General features: G+C 39.6%; 1 protein-coding gene and 1 long non-coding RNA gene across 2 annotated transcripts; one reads left to right on the plus strand and one right to left on the minus strand.

Annotated features, from left to right (window-relative positions):
• The first annotated feature begins 4,741 nt into the window (after window positions 1–4,741).
• On the plus strand, window positions 4,742–12,494 carry LOC107101206. Its single transcript, XR_001482067.1, has 3 exons — window positions 4,742–5,234; window positions 5,333–5,547; window positions 12,242–12,494. It is a non-coding gene; the product is annotated as an uncharacterized LOC107101206 (long non-coding RNA).
• A 286-nt stretch (window positions 12,495–12,780) lies between these two features.
• LOC107101204 (adenosine receptor A1-like) lies at window positions 12,781–16,281 on the minus strand. Its single transcript, XM_015400015.1, has 3 exons — window positions 15,944–16,281; window positions 15,394–15,854; window positions 12,781–13,288 (listed from the first exon to the last, which is right to left on the minus strand). Exons 1-3 carry the CDS (start codon window positions 16,279–16,281, stop codon window positions 13,125–13,127), a joined length of 963 nt encoding a protein of 320 aa, XP_015255501.1. The 3' UTR covers window positions 12,781–13,124.
• Window positions 16,282–17,447: the final 1,166 nt, after the last annotated feature.

The raw sequence follows: 17,447 nt of genomic DNA on the forward strand, positions 1-17,447 counted from the left end.
TTTATTTTTTCAGTGGCCCTAACCCTCTTCCGTAGATAGACACTAAGTGGGCCCTAGAAACATTTTCCACTTCAATCCTTCCGTGTGACCTTCACTCTCCCCTTTCTATACCATCTTCTCTTTCTGTTTTTCTTTCCTTGTGTCCTACATCCTTTCCTAAAGTTTTAATCATGATGGCGGGAAGGAGCCAAGTTTAAGCCTCACAGGTTTTACATTATTTTGTTAAGAATTATTTGCAAAAAAGACCAAATCTATAAACACATGCTTTGGCTGTCAACATAAGTAGAAATGTGTGAAGATTTAATTTAATCAATATCTGTACTTTGAACTTATCAATGGTAATTCTGTTTTTAAATGGTTTAGGGCATGTGTACTATATTGGCAGTTTCCCGATAAACAACTTAAATTTTGAAATTGATATAAGTAAGAAATCAAGTGCTCTCAGGGGGGCCTCTGAGATATGCAGCTCTAAGCTGCTTCTTGGTTTGCTTCTACCTTTAGTCACCAGAACATTTATATTTATTGTCATTTTTAGATTTCTATGTTTCAAATGTCTCCACTGAGAACAAAGTAAAATGAAAGTCCAATTTCTTCAATGCAAAATTATCTAAAGATAAATGATAATTTCTTAAATTAAGTCTGTTTGCTCTTAATCTGAGCAGGTAAATAAGATGTGTTTCCAATGGAAATAGCATTTTTGCCCTTAGAGTAAGAGAATGAGATATTATGCACTTGAAATAAGACAATGCAGCTTTTTTTCCTTATTTTAAATGTAGGCGTTCATATTCCATTAGCAAAGAGTCAGTTATTTTAAGGAAAACTGACCTACCTAGGTTTCTTATTTTTGTACTTTTGCTTATGTGGACAACACTTATATAAATAAAGCTGATTCTAATCATTCTGATTCTGACAGAAGGGTGTGAATACATTTATCAATGACATGCACTTACAACACAGTTACACTTTTTTTGTGCAAAATTTTAAAAATTCTTCCACAGTTAAGAAACACTTATTGTTGGCAAACCAAAGGACTGAAACTAACTTGATTCTGCTGGTGTCTGACATGTGGAAACATGTCTGAAACTGAACCTGCCTTTACAAACGTTTCCCATATAGTAAGGTTCGCTAGACTTTTTTTCTTTCTTTCTCTTTTTTGTCTTTGAAGCCCCAAGACATACTTAATTAGGTTCTAAGTATTTGTTTAAAACATGCCAAGTTCATTTCCCGGCAAGGCACAAGAATAAGTTGAAGCCTGTCTTCTAGTATGTCAAACTTGTTAACTTGCTTTGAAAATGTCTGAAAGACTTTTTGGAAGATAACTTCTAATGTAACGTCAGTTAAACTTCTCTTTTAGACATAAAGATAAAAATAAAGATAAAAGTGGAACTGTTGTGCTTCTTCACCTCCTTATATCTTGGCGTAGCTCTTTCCCTTCTTGCTAAGTACCTAATTTGGTTAACATGTTCGATCATTTGCTGACAATACTGCAATGCTATTCATAATAAAATTAAATACATTTATTTGAAACTTATAAAATCACAAAGAGAATTCATCCTAACCTAATAGATAACATAATTTGTTGACCAGTTTCTTATGGTGGTTCTATAGAGCTACACTGAAATCTTCCTAAACATTGCAATTGTAGTTTGTTCTTGTTTTAATGTTTTTAAAGAAAAGGTAAATTATAATTGTGGTTTAAAGATGCATTCTATTAAATTTTTAACAGACACAATTTACACTCTGGAACTTGAATTTAAGGATGGACGTGTTGAAAATTACAAGCTGTATTTAGAAACCTCAGCCACTAGGTGGCAGACTCGAGCTTTCAACAAGCACGTGGCCGATAGCCACCAGGGCCGCAAACGTGAATGTGTCTAATGAAAAAAAACAAGAAGCATGTTTCATGTGTTTGCAGGTAACTTCTTACTTACGGGAATTGCGTTAATGTGCATTTTGAACGGCTCATACCAAAACTTACCAAAGAATTTTCGTTTTTTAGTATTCAGGGAACTTGACAGAAATCATGGCTTTTGCTTTATTTCCTCATAGGCATCAAACCAGCTGTGAAAGGTAAGTGCAAGGTAAGTACATGGTGGTAATTTGGGTTCAAATATTTAGGTTCTTTATTTAGAAATATCAATAGTTAATAGAAATATAGGCTATTAACATTTATGGCCTGATTGTGAAAAATTAACTAATGTCTTGAATGTCTCTATGTTTATAGCTTTAAACTAATTAGCATTTTCTTTTATTCTTACTATTGTAGTCTATTTCTTTATTCTGTAAACTATGTCAAACCTTTCTCTTATTGGAGAAACTTGGAAGTTATAACTTATTAAGTAATTAACTTATTAAATTGTTATTTTTTTGTTCTTATTTGTCCACACTAATCCTGGATATATGTAAATATTCAGGTGATTATTATCAACCTTATTTTTCTTAAAATAACAAGTTAACCTAGTTTGCATGTGTCATTCTAACGAGCTATGACTGTACCTTTTGGCAAACATCTGATGGTCATAAAGTCGTATAATTTGACAATGTGTAAAATATTATGAAATATAAATCCATATGATTAAACTATCAAGTTATACCTAATGGGAATTACCATGCTATTTGATTTCTTTTTTCTTTATTTCCTTTTTCATATTTTGCATTGTTTTAAATTATATGATCCTACATTCTCCTATGTTTTTGGTTTTGTAATTCTATACAGAGTTAACATGCATGACACCGACTGTGACTAATGTACACATTCTACTGGAATGTACATAATTTAATATAAATCCATCTATAGGATTAGGTTGTACTTATCTGACCATTCATTTCTGGATATACAGTGAACCTATCTGTTTTTGGAAATTTGAGCTATTGTATGCATACAAAAATGTATTTAATTGAGACAGTTGTAGATTACCCTGAGAAATATAAAAAATGTACCACAGAATTACAGTAGAACTCTAATTGCTCTGTAAACAGTGACTTAAAATTATGTGGTCCTCTGAATATTTACTGTTTTGTACATCTACAGAATGATGGTCCATCAGACCACATTCGATATACAGCGATCCATACAGAAATTCCATGGAATTCATTAGATACAGCTATTTAAAGAGGCAGGAGAGTTTTTTTTGGTCCAAACTAGACTTGGACACAGCCACTCGATACCAGGAAAAACTAGACTGGGAACATGTCCATGTGTGAACTGGGTGTGATCACTAAAACACATTGTTATCATGTACAGCTATCAGAGCCGGTTCCAGAAAAATAAACATATCAGAGCTGGCACAACGTTTACAAACTCTACAAACTTATCTTAATCCCATTTAAGTAAATTAATAGCTGTGGTTCCAGTGCACATCTGCCTATGCAGCGTTAGAGTACAGTTTAGCTGCGACTATATTTGTCTTCTCTTCCTTCTCTCACTGGCAGAGGGACAGCAAAACCGAGAGCTGGATAAAAGCCAAAAGAGGCCGGCCTGCCGTGCAGCTGAAACTTTTACAAGCCAAGCAGGAAGAGACACGGGGACCAATCGAAAAAGAAAGGAAGAAAAAAAGTGAGACAGACATCTGGACTCTTTTCTTTTTCCTGCTTCTCTCTGTCTCTCCCTTCTTCTTATTCTTTTTTTTAAGCCATACTGTACTTGCACGCCTTCCCTGGCAGGGGGTAAATGTGGGGCTCGGGGACAGGACGGGGAAGGGGAGTGGATGGAGGGGGGCATTTGGGGGGGCAAGGGGCTGTCTGGGGGGTTTTGGGTTGGGGTGGGACATTGGGTTCAGAGGGTTCAGTTGAGGAGAGAAATAAATTCATAAACAACAAAGGAGACGTGACGTCACGATGAGGGGCTGTCCAACCTGCTGGCTGAATCTCGGCTTCCATGGAAGAACCGGATCGTTCACACTACACGTGTTTGCGTGTGTGTACAGTATTAATGTGTGTGTGTGTGCTCTTTGTGCTGTTGTCCTGAAATGTCTTTTGGACTTTGAGCAGAGATACTGGACTCCAATGGTCTGTTTTGTCTCTGCTTTGAGCTTCCCAGGACGAGGGGAAGTCCTTCCAAACTCTCTGCTCTTATCTTAGTCCCTTCAAAGGACTCAGTAACCATTTATCCAGCTGCTACATTAAGGAATCAGCTGCTCTGGTGTATTAATCCCAATTTTTTTTTCAAATAGTTGATGGTAAGTTAAAACGATAGAATTTTTTCATCCTACATTTTTTAAAACCTGGACGTACTTTAGAAGCGACTTCAGCCTTTTTCAAAATGACACAGGCTCAGGAGCGAGCTCTGATTGGCTGACTCCGTCTCGGGACAGCAGCTCAAACACCAGTGATTGGTTGGAAAAGACAAAACTGACCTTGTATGAGAAAAGTGATTTATCGTTTATCTCCTAATCACTGACATGATATGCTGACTTAATCATGCTGAGTCCTGTTCCAATGTGGTTCATGCCAGAATGCAAAACGGAGATCTGAGAGGATCCCAGACTGTAGAAGAAGAAGAAGAAAAAAATGTAGTTCCTGGAATATCCTCCCTGCTCACCCACTGATTCATTTAACTGCATCTAGAAATCCCTCCCACTCAGTAGGGCACTAAAGGAGGGAGACGCTGAAAGAAACTGGGCAGCTCTGAGGTTCTGAACACTGACTCCTGCGTGACTCCTTATTTTTCACCTACGAATGCTTAAAGTTTGATTTGAATTTATTTTTTTAATTTCCTATTGAGATAAGAGAAGACGGAAGAAGTGTCTGGACCTGCTGGTGTGTCTCCGCCATGTGTTTTCTGATGTTGGATGATAAACATGCAAATGTTCGCCAGCGCTCCTCGCTGCTGGCTTGCTGCTTTGTGTCACACTGTCTGCTCATGACAGTTCATGCTTCCTCTCCCTCGCTTTTTCTTCTCTTTTCGTGGCACACTGTCTTTCTAAACTCCTCCTTCTCTCTCTTCCTCCTCTCACTACAGCATGTCCCCTCCCTTCCTCCTTCAATGTCCTCCCCACACCACAACCCTCCGCCGCCCGACTCTGCCCTCCCTTTTCTCTGCTTCCCTCTTGGCAGCGGTGCCAAAGTGGGCAGGCAGACGGAGGCAAACGCATCACAGGGCAGAGCAGAGGGCAAATCAAAGGCTGGCGAATTGATCATGTGTGTGTTTGTGTTTTGGACTGTCCTCTCTCTCTCTCTCTTTCTCTGCGTGTCTGTGCGCAAGTTCTCCTGTGGTCATACGCACTGCAAGTAAGGTAAGTCTTTGAGGGAGTCTCTGATTTTAAGCCCTTTTGCTCCTTACTGTGTACACTCAGTTTGATATTCTGGTTTGTGCATTTTTTTTTGGTTACAGGGCTGTGTGAGAGCTGACGTCCCTCTGTTACTCTTTGTATGGACGGACGTACTCACGCCAGTAGGAGGGGATTGTGGGAAAGGGGGTGTAGCTCTCAGAGGGTGCGCTCTACTCCTCTTGCTTCCCTTCTTCCCGCCATCACGGCCCTCTTTTCAGCCAGTCGTCCTGCCCAGCCGGCCCGTCCGCCCGCCTGCCTCACCACACACAGGCCTCAGGTACTTTTTTCACCTCTATCCCTGCAACACCTCTTCTTGTCCTACTTACTGTCCTGTAAATTTCTCTCCTGCAGTTTTCTCTTGCCTTCCTCTCTGTCCTCCATCACGGTCTCCCTCCCGTAAAACGTGTCTGCCGTCGTCGGTCGCCAACGCCGCACCGTTTTCGCCACACCACATCGTGCTCGCCACCATTTGGCCTAACGGACTCGGCGGCAGAAACTTATTTCTCGAGCCGAGAGGCCAACTCCCCGCTGACCATCCTTTTTCTGCTGCTTACTTTGCCCCTTCTTCTTCTTCTCCCCCCCCTTCAAAGCTCCAGTAGACTCTGGCAGAGTGGTACACAGTCTCTCTGTAGCTTTCTTTAGTGAACAGGTGTCTGTTTGGAGGCTGGCATTATTAAGAGCGGGCCTTCTCGGTCACTCCTGACCTCAGAGGGTCAACTCATAGAGCTCAGGTCAGTAAAAGTTAAACACTGACCAACCAGAGAAAGAGCTTGTCTCTCGGCGCCATTTTGATAGATAGCATAAAGATCATAACAACATAGTTTATTATTTTTCCCTGTAATCTGTGTGCGCTGTCTGCCAGGGACGGAATTAGGGTAAGAAGTGGCATTCCTCACAGCGACACGTGTGTTTGTGCAAACATGTGTTTAGTTTTATCTCTCTGCAATGTAGGGGTGTGGCAGTTCGCTACAAGTCGGCTGTTTGTCCTGAAACAATGACTTAAAGCCGACGACACAGAGATGTATAGCATGCTTAAAGTTAGATGGAAAACCAGGCGGAATCAAAACTAAGTTTAGGCAAAAAGTTGATATTAGTTGTCCGGTCAAAAAGATTGCAAAAGGTTGTCGACATTAAAGCAGAGGAGAGGATGCTTTTGTAGTGAAAAATGCTCTGGTTAAAAAAAGATTAGTTGTTTTTCCCACTTCCTGAAAATAGATAGGAATGATACTTAGCTGTATAAAGATCACAAAAAGGCACCAAAGACAAGAATAGGTTATAAAAAAAGCGAATATCGAGCTACTTTTGACTTCGAGATAACAAAACAAGGGAATCAGCAAACAGTTTTATCCTTTTATCAACATACTTGTAGAACTATAATGACATATTGGCATTTAAAGTTTCTGCTGTATTTAAAAATCTTATTGCCATACTGTATCTAGGTCTAAATAGAGGTTGGTGTTAAAATGGCGCCTATATGCCACGTGTAAACACGAGCAGACCCTTTCAACATGCCCCTCACAATTCGTGGGTAAGCTGCTGCCAGTTTCTTTTTATCAGACTTTGTCATTTCCCTTTGCTTCACACGATTTAAATTGCAGCCTAATGCTTAAATATGTTCGTTTTTTTTCAAAAAGAGGAAGAAAATCTTTTATTCAGATACTGAAATAAGAAGAGGATTTACAGAAAGTATTTTGAGAAAAATAGAGAACAAGTTACAGTAGAGAGGCAGAAAGAGAGTGGTAGGAGTGGAAGAGCTCTTTCCCCGCCCCTCTCTTATCCTCAGATGAACTTATCGTGTTGCCTCATAATGTTTCTGAGCTTTTTTTCTCCTAGAGGCAGTCAGGCTAACTTCCTGCATTCAGGCTCGGCTCAGTTGATTGGCTGACATGGTGGCTGACCAGCCATAGTTTGCAGCGAGGCAACAGGAAGTTTCTCTTCTTATGCAGGAAGCTGCAGCTGTTTCATCCTGACATACACCACTTTGCACTTTGCACGCATTTGAAAAAAAAGAAACACGCACACAAATCGTCTGCATGCTGTATATATTTGCATGTGTGGGGGGACTCAGGCTGCATGTGCATGCCTGTTTATAGAATTTGTAAATGCTATAACACGTGGGCGTGTAAGGACACGTCAGATAAGGACTGTGAGCTATCAGAAACATTTACCATCATGGTGACTCCACATTGAAATAGGGAATAAAGCAAATAAAATAGAAAAATCCAAGAGAGGAACAGATGTGTAAATGGCAGAGGTTAAAAAGTATTTTTTTGTTTTCCAATTCTGATTTGTAAAGAGAGAGGAAGGCCTTTGAAGAAACTAGTTATAGATTGTAAAAACTATTAAGAAAAAGCATATTTGGTCAGTGGTAATGTTTGATTCCTATTTTGACTGTTATTAATGTAAATAAAAGGGCATTATTGGGTAAGAGATTATTAACCTTAAAAAAAGTACCACAGCTACAAGTTTTAAACCTTAAACCCGTACCACGATAACATAATTCTATCTAAAAAGATCTGGCTACTATTTTCTTACAGCTCTAATTTGTGGCTTTTTAGACCCTGCATCTTGACTATCGGTAGTTTTTGAGTCCAAACAACAAAAACCTCCAAACAACTGCATTTGTTTTCTTAAGCATGTAAGGAAACCTTTATTAGCTTCTTTTTAACCAGGTGACAGGTTGTGCATGGCAACAAGTGGAGGAGGGGCAGTACTCTATTGCTCTTTGATCCACAGAAAAAGCAGTAAAACACACTGATTGTTACTCTAAACACCAACACAGGGAGCGCTGTGCAGTTTTTGTCAGTTAGTTATTTTTGTGCCCCCAGATATAAAGATGGCTGCTCTAGAATCACATTTCAGACTGGCTGACAACACGTGTTTACAAAAACCGCCTCATAACTGAAAAACGTATTTTTAGCTACTAACAATATAGTTATAACTAACATTACTAATACTACTAATTTTAACCTTTGCTTTGAAGGTTAATTTTACACTTTATCACTTTGATTTATAGAATTAAGCAAAAATATAGACTAAACACCCGTTTGATATGATAGCAGGTTTTTACTGCTTTGTGGAGAACTTTGTGCTTTCTTTTCTTATCTCTAAATTAAAATGTTAAGAAAAAAATACAACGATTAGATTTATGGAAAGCAATATGTTGTTAGTTCAAACCAATCATACAGACAAGTCATTTAAGGACACTAACATTTGATTAGTAATAAAAAAATGTAGCCAAGTACACTTTATTACTACAGCTACTTAGTTTTTTTCTCTTAGGAAGCCCAGCCAATTGCATTATGTTGCTGCCTGTAGCAATCCCTGCTTGGACATTAGCTGAGTAATTTTTCAGGCTGCCATCTATAGCAAGCAAATCTGTAGTTGTAGTTTTCTGACTGCAGCTTTAAACCAGCAACTGTTAGTTTCAGCTGTCTGCCATTTTTTTAAGACAACCAAATTGATATTTTTTCCTCTTTCAGCCAGCTAACCGGCAGTGCATCAGTCATGTTTTTTAAAATCATGTTAAACTCGTTATTGTTACCATAGGGATACAAAAATGTTTAAAAAAGCATAGCCATATATATTCTACTGCAAAAGGTACATTTGTGAAAAGATTTGTACTGCCTTGTTGGTTATTTAGTTATGTTTCATTCTAATGTTTTTTTTTAATCCCAGTTCATGGCTTTGTCTGAGCTGGCATCACACATAACCATAATATTACATTTGTGAAAAGCTGCACGCCTAAGAAGAATATTATATTTCACTTGAATATCCAGACTTTTGGCAACATCATCGTGCTTTCCACTATCATATCTATGCCTCTCCCTGAAGTCTCAGTCCAGCTTTTTCATCTCCATAATTATATGTAGTTGTAGCGGAAGAATCTAATAAAATTAGCCGGTAAAGCAGTAGGTCCTTAAATGCATGCAGGTGAGGCAACTGTGATGTTTGTTTTTGTGTAAGCCAGGGCATATGGCCTTACAGCCCCCTGTGCACATACACATATGAGCATGAGCCGTGTGAGTGTTCAGACGGGTTGATGAGGATATAAAGAACATCAAAGCGGGCACCATGCCAGGTAATATGGAGGAGGCTCAGGGCTTGCATCCTGCGCTCTTAAATGTAGGAGTGAGGCCTTCTGTGTAACAGTGAAAAGATGAAAACTGCCCTTTTGATAGACTCTCTTATCAATTTATAAATAGAGGATCAGAAATCCTGGCCGGTGTAAAGGAAAACATCTATATGCATTTTTTTGTAGAGAGATTTCTTCATCCTTCCATCTATTGTGCGGCATACTTCCTCTGTCAATGCCAGCTCCCCAACTGTGCCTCCTCCTCCCCTTTTTCCTTTTTTTTTTTTTTTTTTGCCCACCACCTCCTTACTCCTTATTGAAATTCTGCCTGGCACAGAGATGCTGCCCATTCTTGGCACAAAGCTCAGGGAGAGAGAGGGATGGAGAGAGGAAGAGAGTAGGAAGGAAGAAAACACACACAAGAACCTGCACCAATCGTTGGGTCCCCCCCTCTTCATCCTCCCCCACCTCCTCCTCCATGGCGTCCCTGTGCCAAGCATTCATCCCGTGTCGTGGACGAAGGGACCAGGCAAGCCAGTAGGTATTTCCTTGCCTCTGCTTCCTGCAATAATCCGCTCCAAATTTGAGGAGTCTTCTTGGCAGCTGAGTCTTCTGTGAGCACGTTTTCGGGGAGCTTTGCTAATTCGTTTGTGTATTGGTTGAGGAACAAATCCTGCATCCGGAGGGGGGGTTGAGAGGAAGCGAAGGCCTTTTGTTTCCATGATATTTATTTATTATATTTATTTTTGCATGGTTTGCCATAGAAGTGACTTTTTCTTTTTTCTGGTGTTTGGACATAAGGAAAATTAAAATCTAAGCTCCAAGATTTTCTAACGTTCTTAACAGGAATTAGTTCTATTTGCTATAAATGAAATAGAGGGAATGGAGATGACTTGCTTTTTTAACAGCATTTTATTTTTAGTTTGATCTAATGTCAAATATTGTTGCAACTTGCAAACAACAGTTTATTCTTGTCTATTTCTTCAAAAAGAAACCTGTTGACCGTGTAGCAAGCTAACATCTGACAACTGAAGAGTTTTACCACACGGCGTCTTTAAAAAAGTTGGAACTATCATCCAAAGACAAATGCCTCTGCTGAAACAGGAAATTGTCTGCAGAAAAACATTATTTTTTTTCAGTTACAGCAGAGTAGTCTTATCAGTGCACAAGAGGGCACAAGGTTCGTGGTTCCTGGTTCACTCCTAATGTCAGCTTGGAGACTTGTGGCCTTTATTCTGCAGCAACAGATGCAGAGACTGTCAGATGGACAGAAGAGATTTATCCGTTTTTGCCTCCCTTGTCTGAGACCTTCCCCAGCTGCCTGAACAAGCTTTGCAGGGCATTCATCCTATAGCTGCTGACAGAAAAAAAAAAAAAAGATTCCCCCCAGCTGAGAGCCATGCATGTCCTCCATAAAGCTTAGAAAAGTTTGCAAACTCAGTCAGCAGAGGTGCTCACATGACTGACAGGGTGCAACCTCGTTGCTTCCGCTAAGGCGGTTTGCCAATCATTCACTTTTAACCCAGCAGCATTTAATGTTTGAAATCCTGATATTTTTCAACCAATTTTTTTCCCATGAATCTGTTTGCTTCCCTCTCCAAGCACAGCTTGTGTCAAGGGAATGTTTCTTGGCGCACACATACAGCTCAAAGGTCTGCTAGTAGCATTGTGGCAGAGGTGGGCATCAGGCCAGCACACACACCCCCTGCCCCGTTCTCTCTGTCTGGTCTGCTGTAATCAGACTAGTGGGGTTTGCAGCATACTAACTACAACCTAGTCTGGACTACGTCTCGGGGGTTGTGGCTGTATGCTAATTTATGCAAGCAGTGCACCTTCTAACCCATTCTGTGTCTTCTGAGGCCCGAGCCTGGCATTTAGTCTGGCACTTATTAACCCTTCAGCGGCTGCTGTGTTAACCTGCTGGCAGGTTCCAACGCACCTCATATGAGCGGACCTTTCTCTGTGAACCGTCCAGCTGCCTGATAAGAAACAGTTTCTTCTGCCTGAGCTTTCGTGATTGAGTGTCATAAGGGTCGGTTGGCTTCGGCTCATTGCTTGGCACGCGATTCATTCTCTCTAACTTGTGATACAACAGCTGTTCTTTCTTCATTGTGAGGTCTGAAGGCTCAGGAATGAAAGGGGAGGTGGGGGAGGCACAAGGTGGACCTCGTAATGTTTTTAAGCAGACCTAAAATGGCCGAAGCCTCACAGGACGCCATTTTGTGCTTCCTTGTTGTGTTTTGGGGGGCAGAATCCCAGCTTTGTATTCAATCAGACGGTGGAAGCCGTGTTTGCAGGCATCTGTATCTGCGTACCTCCGACTGAGAGGCAGCAGCCACTCCAACGCAGGGATAGCCCCGCTGGAATGAGCTCAGTTTTTTTGGCAAAAACCGGAGAAGGATTCCTGGCACAGAATTGAACAGCTCTCTCTCTCTTTTCTTTCCTCGTTCGATCACATGCCAGAGACTCAGGAAGCCAGTGAGTTGTTTGTTAGGCTATTGCACACTAGCGCTGACTTGGCGGATGTCCGCCTACCGTTCAATTATTTTTTCTGTGATTTATATTTTAGGAACAAAGTCGCAAATTTCCCCCCTTCAACAAAACAAGCTATGCTGATCAATTATAATTTGTATTTTTGTTCTGTGGCTTGTTTGGTTTGTAGTTATTATTATTTTCCTTATTTGTGGTTGTCGCATTCATTCTCATTAAGCATGAAAAGCTTTTGCCAGAATCTGGAATTTTCTGAGAAAATGGTTTTAAGAAAAGCCTACAAGTAAGTCACATTGTTCGTCAGGGGCTCATCTGTGAACTCTCTATAAAAACATTTATAAAGTCGTATGGAGCATGAGTTTATCACAGTAACAGTCTCTGTCTTTTTGTTTCTGTACCCTTGCAGGAAGATGACCTTTGTGGAAGTTTGGCGTGGATGCAGCATGGATTGTGTCCTTGGGGCTGAGGTAGTAGATTGAATAGTTGTGGGGTTCTTTAGCCTCTTTTTCAGATAACTATACAATCTACTGTCTTTCCCAAGGAGACAGCTGAGTCAACCGATCGTCAACTGTCGTCTAAAGATCGGCATTTATGATGCCCCAAAAATGCATGCAGTAATTAATTTAGCATGTTTATTTTTGTATTTCCCCCCCCGATAAGTAAAGGTATGGTGTGTTTGACTCGGGTTTTGTCAGGGTGAGGTAGTAGGTTGTATAGTTTGGTAGGTGGAACTGCACCCTGCTGAGGTGATAACTATACAGTCTATTGCCTTCCCTGAGGAGCCCACTCCACACTTATGGATCTTCAAGAAAATCTCTTGGCTGGACTCTTAGTTATTCTCAGACAACATACAGAGGCTGTGATTGTCTTATTGGATGGTTTGCATTTACTTTATTGCTTTATTGCATGAAAATGTTCAATGCTTAAAGACATGTACATATCAATAAAAACATTAAAATCCTTTAAATCTTTTGTTAAAAAAAATCACAGTAAGTAAGGTATCTCTTAAAGTTATATTTCATAAAAGCACAACACACTGCAATTCTAATTCTAGCTGATCAGCAACTGTTAGGTTTGTGGATCTATGGTGCCCTCTAGTGGAGCTTTGATAAATTGCTCTTACTAAAATAAAGTCTTCATTAAATCAAACACTGTTAAGGAAGTCAGATATGTTTCATTATTATTTTAAATTGAACAAAATCCGATTTCATAACTGCTTTATAATGACAGAGTGAAGCTTTGGAAAAAAATAAATCTATTACATAAACCTCAAAGTTTCATTACTTTAATTAGTGGCCTGCTGTGGTTTGTTGATTTGGGTTGTTTCTAGTGAAGCAGTTCAGCTTTAGTGTGAGACGCCTCCATGTCTGAGCATAGGCCCTCTGGATCTTGGGGATGCGATACGCGTAGACCAATGGGTTAACTGCTGAGTTGGCATGAGACAGGAGAATACCTGGAGAAGGATTGTTTTGTTACTGTCATAATTGTTATCTGCAGTCACACAACATAGAAAATAAAGCATAGCTTGAAGCAGGATTTTCTTTATCCATAAATTGTATTATTCACTTTAAAAAATGATGCATAGTCTGTAATAGAATTGAAATACCTTTGTTGTTTTTACATTTTTGTGTGACCATGGTAAAAACAGATAGGAAGAACGCTTAAAGGGATGCGTGACACAAAAAAAAAAAAAAAACATGGAAAAGAACAACATTTCTAAGACATACAGAAGATAAAAAAGGATGAAAGAGAAAAAAAAAGTGCAGTTATAACTTGGAAAGGAAGAGTCAGATAAAAACAAGCAAAAAGAAAAGAAAAAAGCAGCTTGTTTACAGAAAGCTGGAAAACTTGCAATTTGTTGTTGAAATAGTAGCGGAAATGAATTCTTATTTTTATTTAATGCTGCATTTATCACTTGAAAAAGACAATATAAATGCTTATAAATATAATAATATTAAAATTACATATTGTTATGTATTTATTTAAAAGCATAATGTGTTTACAGCCAAACACACACACACATATATATATATATATATATATAGTCTTCATAACATTTGGTTCAACTCCTGTGAGACACTTTTCTTGATCCTGCGCTTTTCGTTGCCACCACCAAGCCTGTAATTTAATTCTGGCTGTTCATTTGACCTTTGTTCTTGAATCTTTGGACGGCTTTAAATCTGTTGGTTTTCTATCATGGACCTTGCTTTCAACAAATCCTGCAGTCTTTCAGTAAATTTGAGCCACTGCTTTGGGCACCTTAATGCCACCCTACTGTGTTCATCCCAAAGCCAGTTCTGAAATTTTGGGGGATCATCTTCCTTTTTTCAGGGTTTTGTTCAAAAAAGAATCCTCTTTCATCATAACTTCACTCTCTTTGCTCAGTACATCAACAAAACAATCCACAGCTTTAATAGTTTAATAGGTGTTTGAAATCACTTAGACGTGCAGACTGCTTCTACAAACATTTGTGAAAGAACGGCTTGCTCTCAGGAGCTAAAGGAATTCCACTGTGGTCTTGAGATAGGATCAGAGATTTGCAACAAGTCCAAACATGAACTTTCTTCACTCCTATATATTCCCACATCAGCTGCCGGTATTAAGATTGGAAATGACGGTAGCTTAGCCATCTTTCTACAGGCTGCATAACTGACGAGCAGAGTGCTTAGAGGTCACCAACCTTTGGGAGATTCAATTGCTTCAGGACTTCAAACATCATTTAGCCTTCAGATAAGTTCAAGAAAAGTGCATAGAGAGCTATATGGAAAGGCTTTCCGTGGCTGAGCAGCTTCTCCGAAGAGTCTGTTTGCGGCAGAAAATCAATCCGGTCTGAATGTATCATGACAAGTGTAGCATTGTCTCAAGCGTTTTTTTGTTTTGTTTTGTTTTTTGTTTTTTGTTTTTTTTTTCCAGGAGCTGGGCTTGGTCCCTTAGTTCCACTAAAAGGAACTAGGAATGCTTCAGCCTACATAGACCATTTGGACAATTCCATGTTCTCACCTTTGCGGTCAGAGCTTGAAAATAGTCATAATGGTTATAAAAAATATCTCTAAAAGATTTTTAAAACTTGTTTAAATATACTCCTTGATAGATCTTCAATGAGTTACTTGGACCTTTCCATTATCTCTGTGTTAAGTTATGCCAAATAAATATTTTTTATGCTGGAAATGAGACCATCTACCATCAGTCGCTCATGGTCACTATCTGGAGCTTATATGACAGTGCTTGACAAGTTACAAGACATTTAGAAAAATTTAAATGTAAGGTATATACATGTAAAATGTATGAGTTTTCACCTGAATCATTTTAAAGCAGCGTGGAAAAGGTAAAAACCACTATAAATTGAAATGTCTTGACCCAATATATTATTTTGTACAAACTCTTGAAGTTGTGTGTTATGTAAACAACAGCTGAAATAAAATCAAAACATTAAGAGCCTGTAATGAATGTGACATTAGAAATGCTTCATGTTCATTTCTTCCAGGGGTTGTAAGCTGATCATTTTTTTTTTTAAAACGTCAGCATCTGTGTAAGAAGTTAAAATCAACAATAACTTGCCTGTGTAAAGTGTTCCCTGCGTCACCGCTTGAGGTCCCATGAAGAGCAAAAGACAGTTCATTGAGTGCAGAGGAATCCAGCAGCATGCAAATAATGTCAGAACCAGAGAAAGTGAGCAGGCTAGCCTCTTCTCTCTAAGCAGCGAGGCCTGCGCTTGAAGGCAACAGTTTTTTAGACGTTTGTGCAGGCTCCAGAAGATGATGATGTATAGAAATGTCATAACTAGCAGAGGAGCCATTATGCATCCAAAGAAATTGAAATAAACCATAAAGGGCAGCGAGATAACTGAGAGGAAGGTGCATTGGGAGTAGCTGGGAGAGGCAGAAGATGTGTTGGTTGAATAAACCCCAACAGAAATATTGTGCCAACCCAACAGAGGGGTGAAACCCAACAGAAAGGAAAGAATCCAGCAGACGGACATGGCTAACAGTGTGCACCTCTGGGTGACGATGGCTTTGTATCTGAAAAGAGAAAAAAATAAATAAAAGGCAATACATAGGAGAAAATTATACTTATAATTAACGTGCTTGGGAAATTACATCACCTTTACCTGAAAGGCATGTGCAGCCGCAGGTATCGGTCAATGGCAATAGCCAGCAGAGAGAGGACGGATGCTTCAGTCAGCACAAGCACAACACAGCTAAGGAGCAAGCACTGGTGGGAGGTCAGACTCACCCGGCCGTCTAACAGCACAGCTAAAGGCACAGCAGCTGCACCCACCAAAAAGTCAGCAACAGCCAAGGACACCAAGAAGCAGAAAGTTGGCCGCCGAAGGCAATCTTGGATGCCAAAAGCCACTGCACACACCACCAGCACATTCCCAAAGCAACATGCCACAGCAATCAGCACTTCCAGCACTGTATAAGTCACCCATCCCCAATCACCCATTACTACAGATTGACGGAAATAACTTCCTTGGAGGTAAATCATGCACAGACAGGTTTATAATAAAAGAAGGAAATAATCAGCATAATCCATCCGTATTATTCAGATTGTGATTAGGACTGCTTAGAAAGGCAATAAGCAGAGGTCTTTTATATATATGATCATGCGTGCGCACTTAAAAGCTGAGTGACACTCCATGGAGACACCATCTGTATTTCATCAGTAAGTCAAAACCTCTCCTCAAATTTTGATGGATATGTCCCAGGAGCTTGAGAGGAGAGAACTACTTGTTCCTTGGTTTGCACTCTTAACAGCTTTTCGATCATAAAGTAATGCAATTAGATCTATGTTCCCAACTATTAATGCTTTATACAAATAGACACAGTTAACAAACCAATTTAACAAGAGCCGAATAATTACAATGTTAATACAATTTTTTACTTGTCTGTTATAGATGTTTTTAAACCTTGTAATGTTTATGGCAGATATGTCTAATTTAGATTCATTCTTCCTTTAAAATAAATTCCACTAGGAACCATATCAGAATTATCATTTCACTTGAACATGAACAAAAGTCTTCATGAACTGGAAAATGGCAGTTTTACTGTAGCTGCAAGTAACAAGTTACATTATTGAGCCCTCCACATTTACCTGTACCCGATGTAAAGATGTTTATGTCATGACACAGAACAGAAGACTCAGTAGTCAAGGCCAGACAGACAGTGGGATAACTCAAAAGGCATTTATTAAAATCAAACGAAGTAGCAGCGGCTATCTAAGGCTGGAACCTCTGCATGAGAGAAACAAAGGTTATTGACCACATAAATCTAATGGTGAAAGATTATGAATGTGAGTTTCTAACCTGGTTTTAGAGTTCAGTCCATGCCCAGAGAAAGAGGTAGGATCCAGCCGGTGGGCTGCCAACAAGATGTAGCGGGCACCCCCCAGAGTGTCCCAGATGCTGCAGCCCCAGAGAACATTTAGGAGTACCAAGCCAGGTCAGGCAAACAGATCAAAACAGGAATAGGCAGGCTCAGTGGCTCAAACTGACTTTAAATTGTGATTTTTTTACTGGTAAAATTCTATTTTATTTTTTACCACCACATTCTTCTCTAGTAGGTGAAGCATAAAGGTTATTCTTGCTTTTAGAGTTGAACGGAGTGTCTAAG

Source organism: Cyprinodon variegatus, unplaced genomic scaffold, assembly GCF_000732505.1.
Source record: "Cyprinodon variegatus isolate N-32 unplaced genomic scaffold, C_variegatus-1.0 Scaffold1065, whole genome shotgun sequence".
NCBI lineage: Eukaryota > Metazoa > Chordata > Actinopteri > Cyprinodontiformes > Cyprinodontidae > Cyprinodon > Cyprinodon variegatus.

What these genes read in the sequence shown, in the direction of transcription:
- LOC107101204 (XM_015400015.1), bottom strand. Translation starts at nt 16,281, where the DNA reads ATGGGTGATTGGGGATGGGTGACTTATACAGTGCTGGAAGTGCTGATT. An exon ending in CGGCTGCACATGCCTTTCAG is followed by an intron (nt 15,855 to 15,943) that starts GTAAAGGTGATG and finishes TTCTCTTTTCAG; the next exon opens with ATACAAAGCCATCGTCACCC. An exon ending in GCAGGGAACACTTTACACAG is followed by an intron (nt 13,289 to 15,393) that starts GCAAGTTATTGT and finishes ATCCTTCTCCAG; the next exon opens with GTATTCTCCTGTCTCATGCC.